Source organism: Monomorium pharaonis, chromosome 1 (assembly GCF_013373865.1).
Source record: "Monomorium pharaonis isolate MP-MQ-018 chromosome 1, ASM1337386v2, whole genome shotgun sequence".
Classification (NCBI taxonomy): Eukaryota; Metazoa; Arthropoda; class Insecta; order Hymenoptera; family Formicidae; genus Monomorium; species Monomorium pharaonis.
Window position 1 is genome coordinate 11,661,287 of NC_050467.1, and position 19,405 is coordinate 11,680,691.

The window sequence follows — 19,405 nt, forward strand, 5'->3', positions numbered from 1 at the left end:
GCGCGATCCTCGTCACCAACGATTGTCTTTGTCTGACGGCAAGCCGAGGACGCTTGTTGCGGCTATATTCCTCAAGCTGTTGTATAAATTCGTCGTATCGCTGCAACCACATGAAACACTCGCCCAAAGTAGTAACTCCATTTGCTTGCTCCAATAATTCGCATTCCACTTGCACGAAATTATTCTCCATTTTTATGTCTTTTTAGCACTTTTTTAAAACAGCACCATACAATCTCCAACAGGACACTTGCATGTAATTTGTATTGTATTGTATAGTAGATAGCACCTAATGCAGAATCAATATTTGTCTTGAATTTCAAAGTACATTAGCTTGCTTTGTCTTTCACATCGAATAAAAACACATATCTTTATCTCTTGCTCAGACAGAACGTATTCATCCTCATCATTGTTCAAAAGATTAGAAAATTCGTAGTAAGTGCGCAACATTTTCTCTACATGAGGATTCTCAGTCTCATAACAAAAGTGACTCATTCCTGCTATCACTTCGATATACCTTCCAACACCTGCTGGTATCTCAATGAGATGAAAACAGCTTTTTTGAGTCTTTTGTACGATTTGTTTTGCTATACCATATTCACATTCATCAACCCAATTCAGTATCTCTCTATATAATTTTTGCTTTATATGATGAGGCCAGTCATAAACGAATTGGTCGTGTATGTAAACTTCCTATATTATAATGCGTTCGTGCGTTCCGCGTATACCGAGTTCTCGATCACGTAGAAATTGCACTGGTGATATTCTCTGCACATGCTTTCGTTTTTCAGAATCGTCGTTATTTTTAAGAACAAAATGTCATCTTCTACTTTAAATTCAACTCGTTCATTATTGATATCTTCATTCATGTTGTATAATTTTTATATTAACCAGTCTTTACTGTGCGCACACTGAACCATATTGCACAGAATTATTATCCGGATTGACGATGGTTTCAAGTTGCACTCTGATCTTCAACTTTGCATCAAATGCGCTTCTTGACCGCTTATATATTCTTTTTTATACTTCTTCGTTTCTTTGTCTTAACATCAATGTTTGACTTCTGCAAGATTTGCATTATTTGAATGCGCGATTTTGAATGATCTCATCAGTAAGTATCAAATGATTTATGTACCAAATGATTTATGTGCCTAAAACATATTTTATAACAGCAGCCATATATCGGCGCTTGACCTCTCCAAGATTTGCATTCTTTGAATGTGCGACACTCGCTTAACTAGCAATTGCTGGCTACGTGCATTCCACCGGAAATCAGGAGATTCGGGTGGCAATTGAGTACATTGCCCGGTGCAATGTCCGGTGTGAAGGCCAGACGTTGTCTTCGCGTGAGGTGTCACTTGACACCTTTATCGCTATTCTCGGTGTGAGTATTGCACACTCACAACAGTAAAGCAGTTAAAACATATTTTGTCACAGCAGCCGTACATCGGCGCTTGACCTCTTTAAATGTGTGAATTTTGAAATATGTGATTGTTTTCCCTACTGACGTTTTCCCTACTTGTGAGACGTGTAAAGGGGTATACAATATAAAAAGAGTTCTGGCAACGGTATCACATTAGTTAATCTGTGGAATACGAACGGTAAAGTTCCAATCTTGCATTAGTTAATCGAAGGAAGTCAGAGTCTCCCCGAAAAAATTAACTATTACGATTCAGCAAAATGAAGCGTGTAATAAATCGTAAGTATTTGTAATTTAAAATTTTTTTCAGCAACTTTTTATATTTTCTTCTACATTTATTTGCATTTTCTATAATCACATTCTTTTATATTTTTTTTACAGAACATTATTGCAACCGCGTTATATTCCATGCATTCTGGGAAGGAAATTTGCTTTGACGGCTACATCCTACAAATATTTGGATATGGGAATCAGCGTGGGGCTTAAGCCTTTTGTGCAGATGATTCTTGGTGATAACAAGGGCAATGAGATACCGCTGTCACGTGATACTTGGGTAATAATGATTGAGAAACGTAAGGATATAGAGCAACTCCTGCAGTCAGCTACCACTATCGTTATGGATTAATGATCTTTTCATCGAACTCGTCAAAATACGTAATGAGAGTGTCATAAAATTCATCTTAAATAACAAAATTATGTACATGAAACCATCGACTGTACAATTTTTACTAAGCCTTGAAGATGTTATCAATTATGCATAATTTAAGTTGTGTAATGATATGCATGTAGTAAAAGAACGATATAATCAATTTATAAACTGCTTGCGGCGAAATAATATTCATAACAAGTGCGATGCAGTCAAATTGTTAAATGAAATATGTATAAAAACTTCGTAGATTGCGAACTGATAGCTTATGCATCAGACGATATTGTATACGACGCGTTACAAAATGAATAAATGAAGCAAATTTACAAATAATTTTTTCGGGAATATTTTTTCTTTTCCCTATTCCTCTGCGGTATAATGGCGTGTGCAGAACTGAATAGGAGGTACATAGATAAGATGGGTGAGAACGCATGTATGTGACCGCGTATGAAAGAACGCAATGAATGAAAGAGAAAGAGCGAGAGAATGATAAGACTACATGGTTGGAGATATCGCGTATGGGCGAGAGAGAGAGAGAGACAGAAATTCGCAATAGAGGGAGAGAGCGAGCACCGCGGTGATGGCTGCTGAAAGATATCGCGTACGGGAGAGAGACAGGAATTCGCAACAGAGGGAGAGCGCGAGCACCGCGACGACGGGCGGCGGCGGCGGTCGCGGACCCCGATTCTCCCTCTCCGCTTCCAGGTCGCGGACCCGAAAATCTGCGTCAGCCATCCCCCCCTTCCGGTTCGAAAAGCTGCGTCAGCAATTTCCGCACAGTGACCCTCTCCCCAAAAAGCTGCGTCAGCAAATTCCGCACCGTGAGACCCCCCCCGCGTGACGTCATACCTCCGCGCCAACGGGTACACACCCACACCTCCCTCGGAGCCCCCTAGTTAGAACCGACATAGTATTAACTACTAATGGCCTTCACTTGGACACAGTACAATTGGACACAGTGCAAATGGACACGTTGCAAATGGACACAAAATAACGTATGCCGTACATTTCTACACCGTAACCATGGCCACACACACACACAAACACACACGGGGGATTGCAAGGAGGGCCAAAGGCCTTCCCGCATCTATCTCGTCGGGAGAAGTGCCCTAAACAGAAGGGTATAGAAATGTACGGTATACAACTATACGGTGTACAACTTTGCGGTGTACAATTTTGCGGTGTACTACTTTGCGGTGTACAAAATTCCTGTGTCCCAATAAACCTGTCCATTTGAACCGTGTACATTAGTTTGTGTCTATTTGCAACGTGTCCACCTGCACCGTGTCCAATTGTACTGTATCCAAGCCACTCCCTTGCCAGTTTTCTTAACCTTAATAATCTCATTAAAACAGACAGCTATCTAAACACACAACCCCCCTCCACACACACACATACACACACGCGTGCGCGCGTTTGTTTTTAAAAGATATACAAAATCATAAGAAATATTATTTGAACTCAAAAATTGGTTACAATTATTATTAATTCTTTCTTGATCTTAATTGTGTTACATACATGTACAATTTATTATACACTGCTTAAAAGAAATATGGCATAGAAAAATTTTAAGCAAAAGTTCAACTTTTACTGACGGTAATTCCGCGAAAAATCATCGTAAAATTATGTTCTTTTTTTTAAATTAAAGCTTGAAATCTTTACTTTAAGATACTATAGTTCGATTTTAGGTGTGATGCATCCTTACCACTGTAACACCTTAAATGTAAGGGCATGTTTGTTATATTGAAAATTACAAAGTTCGACGGAATGCATGGACTTGCTGCATTTTTGAAGGGAGATATTTTTGCAGAAACATAAAGTACGAACCTTCCTCTTCAATTTCTAAAAAAAAGAAAAGTCGCTGCTATTTTTTTCGGAAAGATACAGCACTTTAAAGTAACCCTTGCATTTTTGGCATATACCGCCGACATTGGCATTACCCGATGTGCACCACGGGAAGGTTGCCGGTTAGATTTTGCTCATCATATGGTCCTGAAAAAAGCCGTTTGTGTGTGTGTGTGTGTGTGTGTGTGTGTGTGTGTGTGTGTGTGTGTGTGTGTGTGCGCGCGCGCGCGTGCGTGCGCGCGTTCGTGCGTGCGTGCGTGCGTGTAGAATGACTCATTTTCGGGGTGCTTGATTAAAGTGAGTTCCCCTGCCTCTCACTTGTGTGTGTATGTGTGTGTTTAAATTTTAATAACACGTGTTTCCTCCGCGTTGTTGAATTACTGCTTGCAGTCGATTCCTCATGTTAATGCAAACCCTAATTTTTTCCTGTGGAATGTTATTCCAGATTTGAATTACGACTTGTGACAAGTCTTGGAGATTGACAGGTTGTCTTGCTAAATTTCTCAACTTACGACCCATTATGTCCCATACGTGTTCTATGAGGTTCAAATCTGGACTTACTGCGGGACATGGAAGCAGTTTAATTGAGTTTTCCGCCATAAATTCGCGAGTAATGCCTGCGGTATGCGGCTGTGCGTTATCATGCATAAAGATGAAATTTCTTCCTATGCAACGGCTCATTGGCAGCACATGAGGTCGCAAAATTTCTTCCACATATCGTACCGCTGTCATTCCTGGTGCTGGTAGAAGAACAAGGTTGGTACAATGATTCTAGGTAATTTCTCCCCATATCATTATGGAGCCGCTGTTAAATCTTCTTACAGGAGCAACGCATGCTTTGTCATATCACTGTCCCCGACGACGCCAAACTCGAATTCGTCCGAACCGAATAATAAAAATCGTGATTCGTTGCATAGGAAAAAATTTCATCCTTATGCAGGATAACGCACAGCCGCATATCGCAGGCATTACTTGCGAATTTGGCGGAAAACTCAATTAGGCTGCTTCCACGTCCTGCAGTAAGTCTAGATTTGAACCCCATAGAACATGTATGGGACATAATGGATCGTAGGTTGAGAAATTTAGCAAGACAACCTGTCAATCTCCAAGCTTGAAAATTTAAACACACACACACACACACACAAGTGAGAGGCAAAGGAACTCACTTTAATCAAGCACCTCGAAAATGAGTCATTCTACACGCGCGCGCGCGCGCGCGCACACACACACACACACACACACACACACACACACACAACGGCTTTTTTCAGGGCCATGTGCAAAATCCGACCGGCAACTTCCCCGTGGTGAACATCGGGTAATGCTAATTTTGGAATATTGGATAACATGTCTCAATACGTGTCTAAGAGAGGGTGTCTTTCCAGATAACTGGAAGAAGGCACTACTCACGCTCATTAAAAAGCCCGGAAAGCCGGACGGCTGTCCGTCTTCGTATCGACCTATCTGCTTCATAAATGAGACTGGTAAACTGTTCGAAAGACTGATCAGCAGTAGAATTATAGATTACTTGGAGGAAACTGATGGTCTTTTGGATTATCAGTATGAATTTAGAGGGGATAGATCTACAATCGAGGCTATTACTAAAGTGAAGAACATGATGCATGAACAGGTAGCAGAGGACAATATTGTGATTATGATCAGTATTGACATCTCTAACGCTTTTAATTCATTACCGTGGAACAGGATTCATGAGGCTGCAGAAAATAAAAACTTGGCTACATATCTGCGGAGAATCTTATATTCGTACTTAAATAATAGGAAATTAATGTATTATAATATGGACGGAAAAAAGATCGAAAAGAGAGTGACATGCGGAGTCTCTCAAGGCTCTGCACTGGGACCTACTCTGTGGATAATGACCTTCGATACAGTACTTAATTTACCATTTCCCGAAGGGGTCAATGTTATCTGCTTTGCGGACGATACATTAATGCTAGCATTCGACAGAGATGTTTGAACTGCCAGATTGAAGGCAGAACTAGCATTGGATATGCTAAGTGCAGAAATAACTAGATTGGATCTCTGTATTGCAACTGCAAAAACCGATATGGTTATGTTTGCCTCAAGGCGGTCTCACAAACTGCTAGATATGTAGATCAGAATTCAGGATAGGGTGATTAAGGCAGCCAAGAATATGAAGTATTTGGGGTTGGTCATAGATTATAACTGGACCCTTGTGGACTACTTTCAGTCGGTACTGCCCAGAGTTGAAAATATGGTGCTTTCATTGTCTCGGCTTATGAGAAATTTGGGGGGACCGGGTGAGCAATGTCGACGACTTTATGCGGAGGTCGCTCACTCGGTCCTCATGTATGGTGCCCCTATATGGGCAAGTAATATTTACAAAGATAAGAATATTATGCGAAAAATTAGGAGACTACAGCGTCTATTAGCTATAAGAATAATCGCGGGATACCGAACGGTATTCTACGATGCTGCTATGTTATTAGCAAGACTCATTCCAGCGGATCTAACGGCGATTAAGCTTAAAAATACTTATAATAAGATTCGTAATGCTAGAGACCAGAGATATATAATATCGGCTACAAACAAGAAACTAATTAGAGAAGAAGAAAGGCAGATGCATTAGAAATATGGAGGATAAAGAGGTTAGGCTATTTTACCTAACTTTAATGCGTGGTACGATAGAGAAGGTGGAGACAGTTTACCAGCCTCATTTATGAGGCAGATAGGTCTATACGAAGGCGGACAACCGTCCGGCTTCCCGGGCTTTTTAATGAGAGTGAGTAGTGCCTTCTTCCAGTTATCTGGAAAGACACCCTCTCTTAGACACGTATTGAGACATGTTATCCAATATTCCAAAAAAGGCGACGAAGTTTTCTTCATAACCAAACCATGTATACCGTCCGATCCCGGCGTTTTCTTATTACTTGTACGTTTAAATATATTAAGTAGTATCATTTACCTCTAGATTGTCGCTCCAATCAATTGGGATACATGGATTATTCAGTACATTCTTATTAGGAAATAAATGAGTAATAATATCGTCTAACATGTTTTCATCTAATAACTGAGTTAACGGCAACGATAAGCTCTTAAGCTTCTTTAATACAAGTTTAAAGGGGCGACCCCAGGGGTCATCTTTCAGAATTTCCAATAATTCCTGCCACGCCTGTTTTTTGGCCTTCCTGATTGTTGCTCGCAGAGTTTTCCTAGCCAACTTAAGTTCATTGTTGAGACGGGCTTGGATTTCAATAGTAACTTTCCCTTTAGATCTCGTAACTCTTTTCCAAATTCGATTACAAGTGGACCTTAATGTAGCAATTTCTTCTGTCCACCAGTAAACAGGATTTCCTCTATATTGACTTATTTTACGCATAAATGCGTTTGATATAGCTTTGAGAAGACAATCTAGCTTCTTGGCCTGTTGGTACACAGACTTTTGCGGGTCAGGGGAAGGCCAACCTAATATATATGCCGTTGACATCATATCGTCCTCCTTTAACAAAGTTAGGCTCGTATCTATATAGCCTTTGGGCAGCCGCTTTGAAATTACTCCAGGATTAACAGTAACATAAATGTATCGGACAGCGAGTTCTCTTCCTTTCCCAGTTTCCAGCTGACATCATTAACTTTGATTCGCCTATTAATAATAGTCAAATCCACTACGGAGCTTCCTCTCGGATGCACACATGTAAACTCTTTACTAATATTAACTACCGTTAAGCCTGTGCAACCAATCCGACATAAGGTTGCCTCTGCTGTTAGTACTAATATCCCAATGTAGGGTCCTAGCATTAAAATCTCCTAGAATTACTATTAGTTCGTTTCTGTATCTATTGATGATCACAGCCAATTCCGTAAGTAGGTTATCAAACTTTTTCAACTTCCTGTTAGGTGAAAAGTAAACTCCGATAACTACAAATCTGTGAATTCTAATTACTACAAAGCTTTTGCTTCTCTCTAAGACGTGACGTGGCGTTTTATTAAGAGAGCCATACCACGTCATGGCTACATCAGGATTATCTCGAACAGAATTATACAAGAAATCATTATGAGCCGCCTTATGGGGTTCCAGTAGAATTAGCAAATCAATGTTCGAGTTTCTTAACTTAACCATCGCCACATCTTGTGCAGCCGATGAATGGTTACAGTTAAGTTGAATAATACTAATGGTTGGAGTGAATTTGCCTAATTGACTGAGTGTCCTCCACCACTCTTATATTTTCCTTGTCAGGGAGTTTTTTCCCCTCTTGATAGGCCCATTGAGGTAAGGGCGTATCCACATTTCTGAGCTCCTCAGTATAGCCTCTTACAGGTGTCTCAGGAGTGGACGTCCTGTCTTCGCTAATAATTCCTTCCTCTACTAATTGCTCACTTATACCAGCTTCAGGCATTTCTCTTATAGTAGAATCCAATAAATTACTTCTATTAGATCCGCTGTCGTTAAATTTTAACGATAGATTTGGTGGCTCTATATAATCTCTTTGTTCATTTATGGGGTCCCTAATATACTCCTCTTCAGCTGTACTGTTTTCCGTCTGATCGTCCATATCTTGATGCTGTCTTGAATCATCATCGATTATATTCTCTTGCAATGTACTTTCATGCATCTCCTTTTTCTTTTTACTTGATCTACTATATGACCCTGTAATTCCCTCCATCGGTTTTGGGGGAGAGCCAGGCGACAGCAGTCTTTTATTACTGTTCCTGTGAGGGACTTTCCTCGGGGATTGTGGCGCGCACTCCTCGCTCTCCGCGCGATGATCAGCCCTCCTACCTCTTTCCTCACATGGGGGGCAGTGTGGCGGTATATGCCTAAAATGCAAGGGTTACTTTAAAGTGCTGTATCTTTTCGAAAAAAAATAGCAGCGACTTTTCTTTTTTTCAGAAATTAAAGAGAAAGGTTCGTACTTTATGTTTCTGAAAAACAGTATCCCCGAAAAAATGTAGCAAGTCCATGCATTCCGTCAAAGTTTGTAATTTTCAATATAACAAACATGCCCTCACATTTAAGGTGTTACAGTGGTAGGGATGCATCACGCCTAAAATTAAACTATAGTATCTTAAAATAGAGATTTCAAGCTTTAATTTAAAAAAAAGAACATAATTTTACGATAATTTTTCGCAAAGTTACCGTCAGTCAAAGTTGACCAATTTTTGCCTAAAACTTTTCTATGCCATATTTCTCTTAAGCAGAGTATGTTAATTGTTTTTATATAATTTCATATTTAAAAATTACATTTTTAAATATTAAATAATAATAATCTTTATTCTCTTTAGTAGTAAAATATTAAATTGTATATGAACAATATTCAATTCCAGTCTAACATTTTGTAATTTTCGTTAAGATATAAAAAATGTAACAATTTTACAGGCATAGGCTACAATACATTTATTACAGTGAATACGAAAATTCTTCATACGGTAAGAATCATTTTAGTATAAACTAGTTAAAGAGTTAAAAGTTAATAATAAAGTTAAAAAGTAAATTAACTTAACTTACAAGGAAACTTCACATCCTGATAAATTTTGATTTTAATAAGACTTGGCATAAATGTAAAGGGGTAAATACATGAATTTAGAAATTTTTAGTTGGTGCTCAAAAATGGGTGGTTAAATGGATGAAACCACTTTTCGAAGATAAAGACATTTTTGTCTTTCCTCGATATATTTCATAAAGTAAACAAAATATTAAAAAATACTTTATACAAAAATTTTACAGTATAAATACATTTATTTAACTATGCCGTTCATTTTTTGAAAAAAAAATTCAATTTACCATTTGCTCCCTCTATACTGATTACACAGGTAAACAAAAAAAGTGGCTGGTCCAGCGACCAGACTAATCAACTCTTATGTATTTTGACCTGCTGAATCCGAATCCAAGAATTGCAAAGTTAGCTCATTTTTTCTAATCTCGAAAAAAAATGTTTTTCTAAATATTGGTCCGCAGAACAGACTAGTCAATCCTTATGTATTTTGACCCACTGAATCCAAATCCAAGGTCAGAATTGCTGAATTGGCTCATTTTTTCTTAATCTGAAAAAACTTGTTTTTAAATCTTGGTCCGGCGGAATAGACTAGTCTATTTTTATGTATTTTGACCCGCTGAATCCAAATTCAAGATCAGAATTGCTGAATTGGCTCATTTTTTCCCTCAAAAAACACCTTGTAAAAGCAGTTTGAGTCACAAATGTATAATCCAGAGCGTGCAAGCTTGCGTAATCACCCGGGAAATTCAATACCCATGACAAGTCTGAGCTTTTGTGAGTGAATAGTGTAGAAAATTCATTCCCTTTTTCTATTATATTTAACTCTTTCATTTTCGAAGGTCCTGTGGAATTTTCTTTTAAGTTTTTTCCCATTTACAGAAACATCTCGTTTGAGCTCAGCAAAAATCAGCCATCATGTTCACATCCCACTTGTCTTAATATCGATGCTCCATCTTCTTGATGTTCTGATGAAATCTTTCTCCCTGTTCTTCACTATTAATCACCTAGAGCTTCTGGGAAGTATTCGATATGAGAATCCAAGAAATGCAACTTAAGATTCATTAAGGAACTTAGTTTTCCATAGTTCTCTACCATTTCCGCTACCCTTTTTCTGTAATCTTGACTTTTGTGGTTTCCTGGAAAATTTTCTGTGACAGCTTTGAAATTTAGCCATGCTGCTCTTTCGTCTTCATTTATTTTGGTGACAAAATTGTCGTTTCTCAACATTTTACGTATTTGAGGTTTATCGAAAATTTCTTCCCGCAACTTCGCATGAGAGATGTTGAGAAATTTTTCTTGTAAATACCAGTAGCATTCACCTTTTTTATTCAGAGCTTTCACCCATTGTTTCATGAGTCCTAATTTGATATGAAGAGGTGGAGGAAGAACTTTTGAAGGCTTAACTAACGGTTTATTCATAATGTTTTTAGACCTAAGTTGCAAAGGCATCCTTATCGGCCATTCTTTTCTTATGTAATGGTTCGTTTAATCTCTACTATCCCATTCATATAGGAAACAAGATTTTTTGTGTAACCTGATTGAACTAATAATATGGTAAGAATTTTTAGATCCCTACAAATTTGCCATTTATGTTCTCGGTATAGGTTGCTTAATGAATCTTAAATTGCATTTCTTGGATTCTCATATCGACTACTTTCCAGAAAATCTAAGTGATTGTAGTGAAGAACAAGGAGAAAGATTTCATCAGAACATCAAGGAGATGAAGCATCGATATCAAGGTAAGTGGGATGTGAACATGATTTCTACTGGACGCTCAAACGAGATGTCTCTGTGAAAGGGAAGAAACGTAAGAGGAAGCCATTGCACAGAATATTCGAGAATAAAAGAGTTAGATATAATAAAAAAAGGGAATGAATTTTCTACGCTGCTCATTCACAGAAGCTCAGACTTGTCATACGTTTTGAATTTTCCCCAGGTAATGTGGTTACGCAAGCCTGCACGCTCTGGATTATACATTTGTGACCCAAACTGCTTTTACAGGGTGTTTTTTTGAGGTTAGGAAAAAATGAACCAATTCAGCAATTCTGACCTTGAATTTGAATTCAGCGGGTCAAAATATATGTAGATGAATTAGTCTAATCCGCCCGACCAACCACTATTTTTTTGTGTGCCTGTATAATGCAAGGTTTTTATAGATATTCTTTTAAATAAATTCATAAAAACCAGAAAAAACATTGTAAATTTCTTCAGAGCTGTTGGTTTTCGAGAGTGGAAGATAGATGCATAGGTCATAAAGGAAAGAACGTGAAGCTAACACAATATAATATTAATTAAATTTAATACAATTTATCCATTATGCATAATATTATAACAAATTGCAACATATTAATAAGTTTAAAATTTATAAAATTAAATTAAAAGTTTTTTTCTAAAACTAAAGACATGTATATACTTATATAATAAATGTATGTGTTAAAACACATTCGTTTACATATATTGTAACAATATTGTGATAAGCAGCGTTACATATTAATATTCTTATATTAATCCCTTACGGAAAAAACACTTTAATTTTGAAAGTTTACACTCAAAATTGAGTGTTAATACTTGATTTTGGGAGTTTACTCTCAAATTTAGGTGTATACGCTCAAATCTTGAGTATTTACACCAAAGATTGAGTGTTTATACTCTAACATTGAGTGTGTACACCCAATGATTGAGTGTTCATACTAAAGTTTGGATTTAAATACTGAATATTTAAAAGTATACTCTCAACATTTGGATATAACACACAATAAATGAGTATATACTTCCAACATAAAGTGTGAACACTGAAACGTTGGGGATGTACACTCAACATCTATCGGTTGAAGGTATACACTTAATATTGAGTGTGCATTTTCAAACATTGGATTATAAGATATTAAATAAAAACAAAGCAAAAAAAGCAAGTTCAACCAAGATTAAAATTAATCTGCATTGGTAAAAATGGACATAAAACGAATATCTAAAATAAACATTCAACTAGAGTGTTCAGCTGGCTTTGAGTATTAATTTGAGTATTACTTTCAACTTGGATGTTTGCCATCTAATTGAGTGTTAATTTCAATGTTATTCTTAATTTTAGGATTAACATTGAAATTAACACTTAATTAGATGGCGAACATTCAAGTTAAGAGTAATAACACTCTAATTAAAAGTAAATTAAAAAGCGAACACTCAAGTTGAGTATTTACACTGAATTGAGTGTTTACCCCTTGTCCCAAATTATACTCAATTTGAGTATTTTTTTAAGTGTTATTTTTAGTGTTTTTTCCGTAAGGGATATTGAAAAAAAATGTCGAAGTATTGAGAACCAAATATTTCTTGTAAAATTTTCTTCGATATTTATTTATATGTGTGAAAAAAATTTATGTGTGAATATAAATATATATTTTTGTGAGGTTCCCTTGTTAGTTTATTTTGAACAACTTAACTATTAACTTTAACTACTCTTATTTTACAAAACATACAAACTTTTATTCATTAAATATTTTCCAAATTATATATTTTCTATGTAAAAGATAAAAATTACAAAAGAAAAACACATTCTCACATAAAAATAATCTTTTTTTATTTTATATAAAAAAATGAGTAGTTATGAAATTTATTTGATTTTTCCTATAATTGTTTTGAGTGCAAATTTTAAAAAAATATGCACTCTTTCAGTCTTTCTAATTTAATATAGGGTATGTCCCGTCAACCGCAACACCTGTCTACTTAAAATGTAACGCAACGTACAGATATATATAACGGCTCAAAAAATTTGTCTTCTCAAATACTTTCAAAAACCACCTAACACTTTAAAAAACAAGATGCCGACTCTAATATGGTTTCTAAACCTAAGGAAAATCTCACAAATTTCTTAAAAATCCCTTGTCATTACCTTTCAAAAAGTGAGTCAAGTATAAAATTCTCTGTTTACGAATCTGAAATCAAATCACTAATTTAATGGATAAATTCAGTACTTAAAAATGGCAAATATTGCATAAATTTTCCGAAAATCTCTTGTTAGTAGCTATTGAAGATCAAGGCAAGCCCAAGATTATCTTACTAAGGATAATCGAAGTCACTGATTACAAATCTGAATTGATAACGATTTCGAAGTGAGTATCCAATCATTCAAAATGACCATTCCAATATAATACTGCCCGGGAAAAAATTTTTAGATATGATCAGATATAATTATATATACATTTATCATACATGATCATACATTGAATTTGTCTCTGTATAAACATATATAGTTTTATATAACCATATATAACTATATATGGTATGTAGCTTCAGATTACATTATATTTGATCATGTCTATTTATATATAATTATATATAATTATACGTGATTATATATAATATATAATAATATATGGAATTATATATAATAATATATAACAAATAATTGATTTTTGTAATTATTTTTATTTTTTTATATTAATATACGTTTTACAAAAGTATACAATATTTTAGTCATACAACTTCTTTTCTTCAGTGGACATATGCATAGCATAATATATGCATGTATGCAGTATATATACTAATATAATCTTTAATTTATGTTTCAAACTAAAAATTAGTGTTTAAATTTATAAAAGAAACTTTTATAATTTCTTTGGCTTAAAGAAAAACATTTTCTTAAATAATATATAGTTACTTATATAGTTATAAAAAAATATCATTGAGTAAAGCCTTCAGCACACGATAGGATTTTTCATTTTATTATGCGATCTAGCATGAAAAATCGTGCCGAAGACTGAACATAACATACTTAAATTGTAGCATATATAAAAATTATAAAAATATTTTTAAAAACATGTAAAATTATGTGAGAAAAACAACTTTGATAAGAAACAAAACTAAACTTATTTTAATTCTTTTCTTTCTTCTGTCTTTTTTAATTTTCCCAAGTCGTTGGCTCATTGCTTGACGGATTTTTTCATCAGTTTGTTCCATCTAACCTCTTTGCTTAGCTATATCTTTGGCAAAAGCTGTAATTCAATTACATTGATAATAAAGGTTTTTAACTGTATATAAAACAAAAATAAAACTATAAATATAAATTGCAGATTCTTTGTTAAAATAGTTTTATTTTACTTTGTTTAGCTTTATCATGTAAACATAAAACTTTTTCTTGTTCATTTTTTTCTGCCGCTCGAGGCGCTTGACCAGTAAATGTACATTGAAGAAGAGCGGATTCATGAAAGACGTCTTCTAATAATTTTCGAGCTACATGTGAAGCTCTATGAGAGCTTCCTATCGCGTAATCTAAAATTTTCTGTTTGCAGTAAATCCCATCTTGAAGATGAACCATCTACAAATTTAAAATAAAAAACATTTACAATCAATTTTTGAAAACTAAAAAATAATGTCATATGTATAGGTAATGTATATATATATAATTATATAATTACATCATCACTAGTCCAGAATTGTAATAATTGTTTGGCATTAGCATCAACAATTTCTCCTTTTTCTATATCTTCATTTTTATTAATTTCTGCTACTACATCTGCTTGTCTCTTTTCTTTATTTTCCATTTCATTTCTTTCTTTTACATTTATGTTTTTACACGTTTCTTTTATTACATTTTCACCTTTTTCATCTGTCTTTATATTTGATTTGTTATCTTTTTCTGCATAATCTACATTGTCACTCGTTTCTAAGTCATTATTATTTTTTAGTTTATAATATTTCTTAGCTATTGCTTGCAATTGTTCTATTGTGAGATCAGGTGGAAGTGTTGAATTTGCCTCTTCATCACTTTCACTACTAATTTCTATTTTATCTAAATTTTGGTGAATCTAAAATTACATAATATTAGGTAATTTAAAATATGTATTACCTATACAATGTATTAAAAGGTTATTTATTATAATATATTATATAATTTATTGTAATTTAGTACTACGTTTTCTTCTTCATCAGAAGAAGTTGAATCGCTTGATGAATAAATTTTATTATTTCTGGATTTTTTTATATCCATTAATTTCTTTTCCTATACATATTAATAATTTAAATTTTTAATATCAATTATTATTATTATTGCTATTATTACCAATACACTTTTACTATTGTACACTGCGCTTCAATAATTCATTTTTTTGTGTAGATGAACGTAATGACTAATCAATACACGTTTGAGAGATCAAGCTTATTGGTTCATTATTTGCGCAGAAAAAAGAAGGAATCTTTGAAACGGTGTCCAATAATGTCTTTTATTACTCTGTTTATATAGCCTGGTATTTTGTATTTTGAATTGTTATGTACCACATCTGTAAAATCTAACTATATACCTAATCTAATTTAACATTAATTAATGTTTATAATTTTTTATATATTAATTTATTTATTTTATGATAGATATACCTTTTTGACGGTTTTGCTTCTATTAATTTTTTTACTAGAAGTCGCTTTAGGTGATACAGAGAAAATTTGTTTTTTAATTATTTTTCTCTTGCTCAATAGTTCATTTTTTGGCAATAGACGTTTTTTAGATTTATTTTCATTTTTTAGTTTATCCAGCTCTTCATTTAATATTGCAACGTTTTCTGAAATTAATGTGTATTAGTATAATAGATATACAGGGTGCGTTCGGGATGACGCTATTAGCGCTATCAGCATCAGTCTATCTTCATTACTCATTAAAAGTAGGACAAGGATAGACTGATGCTGATAGCGCTAATAGCGTCTTCCCGAACGCACCCACAATAAGATATGTTTTTACGATAAATAGTAACCTCAAAAACTTTTTACTGTTACTAACGTGCCGTCACCATTTTATATATATGTATATATATATATATATATATATATATATATATATATATACTTACCAGAACTCATAATGACTTTTCCTGTAAATTTCTTTTTATTCCAAAAGAAATCTACTGTTTCACCATTTTTTATCATATTTTCATCACAAATTACATTGTGTGCTTCGACCATGCAGTAAGAATTATCTTCTTTACATTTAATAATAAAAGTTTTCATTTCTCTAATAAATTAGATTTACTAATTTAACTTTCTCGCATCTACTTTGCGTAATTAATGAGGATTTTACTTTCGTTATCTTGTTGCAACTCGATACAATAGCAACACGTGCATGTACAGTGACGGAAACTTAAGCCATAACCTAAATCATAAGACCAATCTGCAGCTAGGACAGCAGAGGCGCTGGGTCTGTTCGCGTCACATGCCCCGACATGCTCCTATTCACCCCAACGCACTCTAATTCGTTGATTCCGATGACGCTAACCTATCAGAGTGCGTTGGAGTGAGTAGGAGCATGTCGGGGCATGGCGGCACGAACAAACCAGCTGATAGTATAAGCAATCTAGAGCGCATTCGAGCAGCACGCTACCAACATTAACACATCATTTGCTGAAACCAAACATTGCGTGTATAAATCTTTACTGATTTATAAAATGTCATTGTTTAATAATAACGCTTACAATAATTTTCTACCTTATAGAAAAAGGTATAGACTATGGAAACAAAGTGTCGATGTTCCAGTAAGTAAAATAAATATATACGTACACAGGCATATATTAGAGTACACATAGGTATATACGAAAATTATATTTATATAAAAATAAATGTATTTTATATTCAAAATTATATTTAATTTAACCAAAAAAGTCATACAAAATAAAATAAAATGTTATAAATATTTATTTTTATAGGTACCATTAAAGACAAGGCGTAGATGGAGAAATAATATTACTGCAGAAAATATTTATGATAATGAAAGAATGAATGATATATCCAATAATGCCGAAGAAAATAGTAACTCCAATAGTAACAGTTTTATTAATAGTAATGATGCTGAAGATTTTGATGTGAAGAGAGAGAACACAAATATATTAATAACTAATTTAAATCATTGCCACGAAAAAACAATAAATGTTAATAATAATTCAAACAATTTTGATATTATACATAATGAAAGTGAGGCTAATACTATCAATATTGATAATAAGAATGATGATCAATTGAATGATGAAAACAATTTTGAAATATTACAAGAAAATTCATGTGATGAAATAATTGTGAATATTTTAGAATTGTATGTTCGTCATAAATGGACTAAATCAAGTTTGCAAGATAATTTGTTACTTTTGCGAAAAGTAGCTTCTAACAAAACACAAATTCCTAGCACAATTTACAAATTATTCCAATATGTAAAAGATCGTGTTCCTAAATTCACCACTACAAAACATTTTTCTTGTACAAACTGTTTAAATTACAATGGCATTAAAATTAACAGTAATTGTCTTTTGTAATAATAAAAAGTTTGCTTTTTTTTTTTTAAATTGATATCTGTGAACAGTTAAAGTTTATGTTTGAGAATTGTAATTTAGTTAAAAAGCTAAAGCCGTCACTTAATGATGATGATGAAGTTATTAGTGATATAACTGATGGTTCCGAATATATAAGAGTAAATTCTCGTAATGACAGAGAAAAATATGATTTAACTTTAATACTAAATACTGATGGTATTTCTATTACAAAAAGTTCAAAAAGTCACTGCTGGCCACTAGTTTTTACAATTTCGGAATTACCAGAATATCTTAGAGAATCTTATTTAATTATGATAGGTTTATGGTACGACGAGGACTAATGAATACATTTTTAAAACCATTTTGTTTAAAATTACAAAAATATTTTACTAAAGGTATTCGCTGGATTGACCCAGTAACTAACTTAGAAGTAGTATCAAAAATTGTAATGCCTTTAATTATTGCTGATGCTCCAGCAAGAGCGCAATTGCAAAATATATTAAACTTTAACAGAAAATATGGCTGCAACATTTGTGAAATTAAAATGAAAAAATGCGATAGAGTACAAGGTAAAAAGAGTTATCGTATATATCCTTATAATACAATAGAAAGTAAATTAAGAAATAATAATCGAATGATAAGACAAGCTGAACAAATTATTGATTCAGAAAAAAAACATAAAAAGGGTGTCAAAGGTCCTTCTATTATTTCTAGTTTACCATTGCTTGATTTAGGAACATGTGTAATTCCAGAGTATATGCACTCTGTATTACTGGGAGTTACTCGACAATTTTTAGATTTATGGTTAAATAAAAAAGGACCGTGGTCCATAAAAAAATTTATTCCTGAAATTGATGACATTTTGCTTAAGATTCGACCACCACATTTTTTTAATAGAATGCCAAGATCTATTAAGCTTTATTTATTTATAATTTATATCTTTATTTATAATTTTCTTCAATATTATAAATAAAGCTTCAGAATTATACAACTGGATATTGTTTTATTCGCTGCCATGTTTAGTTAATTATTTACCAGATCCGTATTTTCAACATTGGATGTTACTTGTAAAATCACTATTTACTTTGCTTCAAGATAAAATAAAAAAACAACCCGATCTTAAATTAGCAGAAATTTATTTAAAATCTTTTGTCCAAAACATAAAATTTTTATATAATGATCGTCAAATGAAATACAATGTACATCAACTACAACATCTCGTTCTCATTGTAAAACGATGGGGTCCTTTATGGGTTACATCAGCATTTCCATTTGAAAATTTTAATGGAATATTAGTTCACAATATTCATGGTAAAAAGCATATAGGACAAGAAATAATGAATAATTTAAGTATTGCACAAGGTTTACAAGTACTCAAAACACAAAAAGTAAAAAATAATTGCGTAATAAATAAAAATATAACACATCCAATTGGAAAAAATTGTTGTAGTAGATTGAAGGATTGGCAGTTTGATTTATTAAATTCAAATAATAAAATTATCAAAAATTTACATATTTATGCTCGAGCAAAAATAAAAGATGAAATATATACATCAACAATTTATAAAACTACAAAAACCAATATTTGTTATAGCATTCAAATAAGTCTTATAAATAATAAAACATTTTATGGCACAATTCACTTTTTTTTTACTGAGATAGATAATCCTTCTTTACTGTGGTTAGTTATTCAATGTATTAATGTAGAACACCAAAAAATGTTTTTTAATGTAAAAAACGA

General features: G+C 33.5%; 3 protein-coding genes across 3 annotated transcripts in view; 2 read left to right on the forward strand and 1 right to left on the reverse strand.

The window, feature by feature from the left end:
* The window catches only part of LOC105831614 (Bardet-Biedl syndrome 5 protein homolog), a 198,213-nt gene that overhangs the window by 90,041 nt on the left and 88,767 nt on the right, over positions 1–19,405 (forward strand). Inside the window, exon 3 of the mRNA XM_012671848.3 lies at positions 9,268–9,317. Coding sequence (XP_012527302.1) covers positions 9,268–9,317 — 50 coding nt within the window. The remainder of the gene's footprint in view (positions 1–9,267; positions 9,318–19,405) is intronic.
* Positions 13,787–16,516, reverse strand: LOC118648278. The gene is made up of 5 exons (XM_036294614.1): positions 16,219–16,516; positions 15,752–15,933; positions 14,797–15,186; positions 14,480–14,696; positions 13,787–14,373 (listed from the first exon to the last, which is right to left on the reverse strand). Exons 1-5 carry the CDS (start codon positions 16,373–16,375, stop codon positions 14,339–14,341), a joined length of 981 nt encoding a protein of 326 aa, XP_036150507.1. The 5' UTR covers positions 16,376–16,516; the 3' UTR covers positions 13,787–14,338.
* On the forward strand, positions 16,719–19,060 carry LOC118648295 (GATA zinc finger domain-containing protein 4-like). Its single transcript, XM_036294633.1, has 2 exons — positions 16,719–16,896; positions 17,068–19,060. Exons 1-2 carry the CDS (start codon positions 16,810–16,812, stop codon positions 17,665–17,667), a joined length of 687 nt encoding a protein of 228 aa, XP_036150526.1. The 5' UTR covers positions 16,719–16,809; the 3' UTR covers positions 17,668–19,060.

What these genes read in the sequence shown, in the direction of transcription:
- LOC118648295 (XM_036294633.1), top strand. Translation starts at nt 16,810, where the DNA reads ATGTCATTGTTTAATAATAACGCTTACAATAATTTTCTACCTTATAGA. An exon ending in AACAAAGTGTCGATGTTCCA is followed by an intron (nt 16,897 to 17,067) that starts GTAAGTAAAATA and finishes TTATTTTTATAG; the next exon opens with GTACCATTAAAGACAAGGCG.
- LOC118648278 (XM_036294614.1), bottom strand. Translation starts at nt 16,375, where the DNA reads ATGAAAACTTTTATTATTAAATGTAAAGAAGATAATTCTTACTGCATG. An exon ending in AATTCTGGACTAGTGATGAT is followed by an intron (nt 14,697 to 14,796) that starts GTAATTATATAA and finishes TTAAATTTGTAG; the next exon opens with ATGGTTCATCTTCAAGATGG. An exon ending in ACATGATAAAGCTAAACAAA is followed by an intron (nt 14,374 to 14,479) that starts GTAAAATAAAAC and finishes ATTGAATTACAG; the next exon opens with CTTTTGCCAAAGATATAGCT.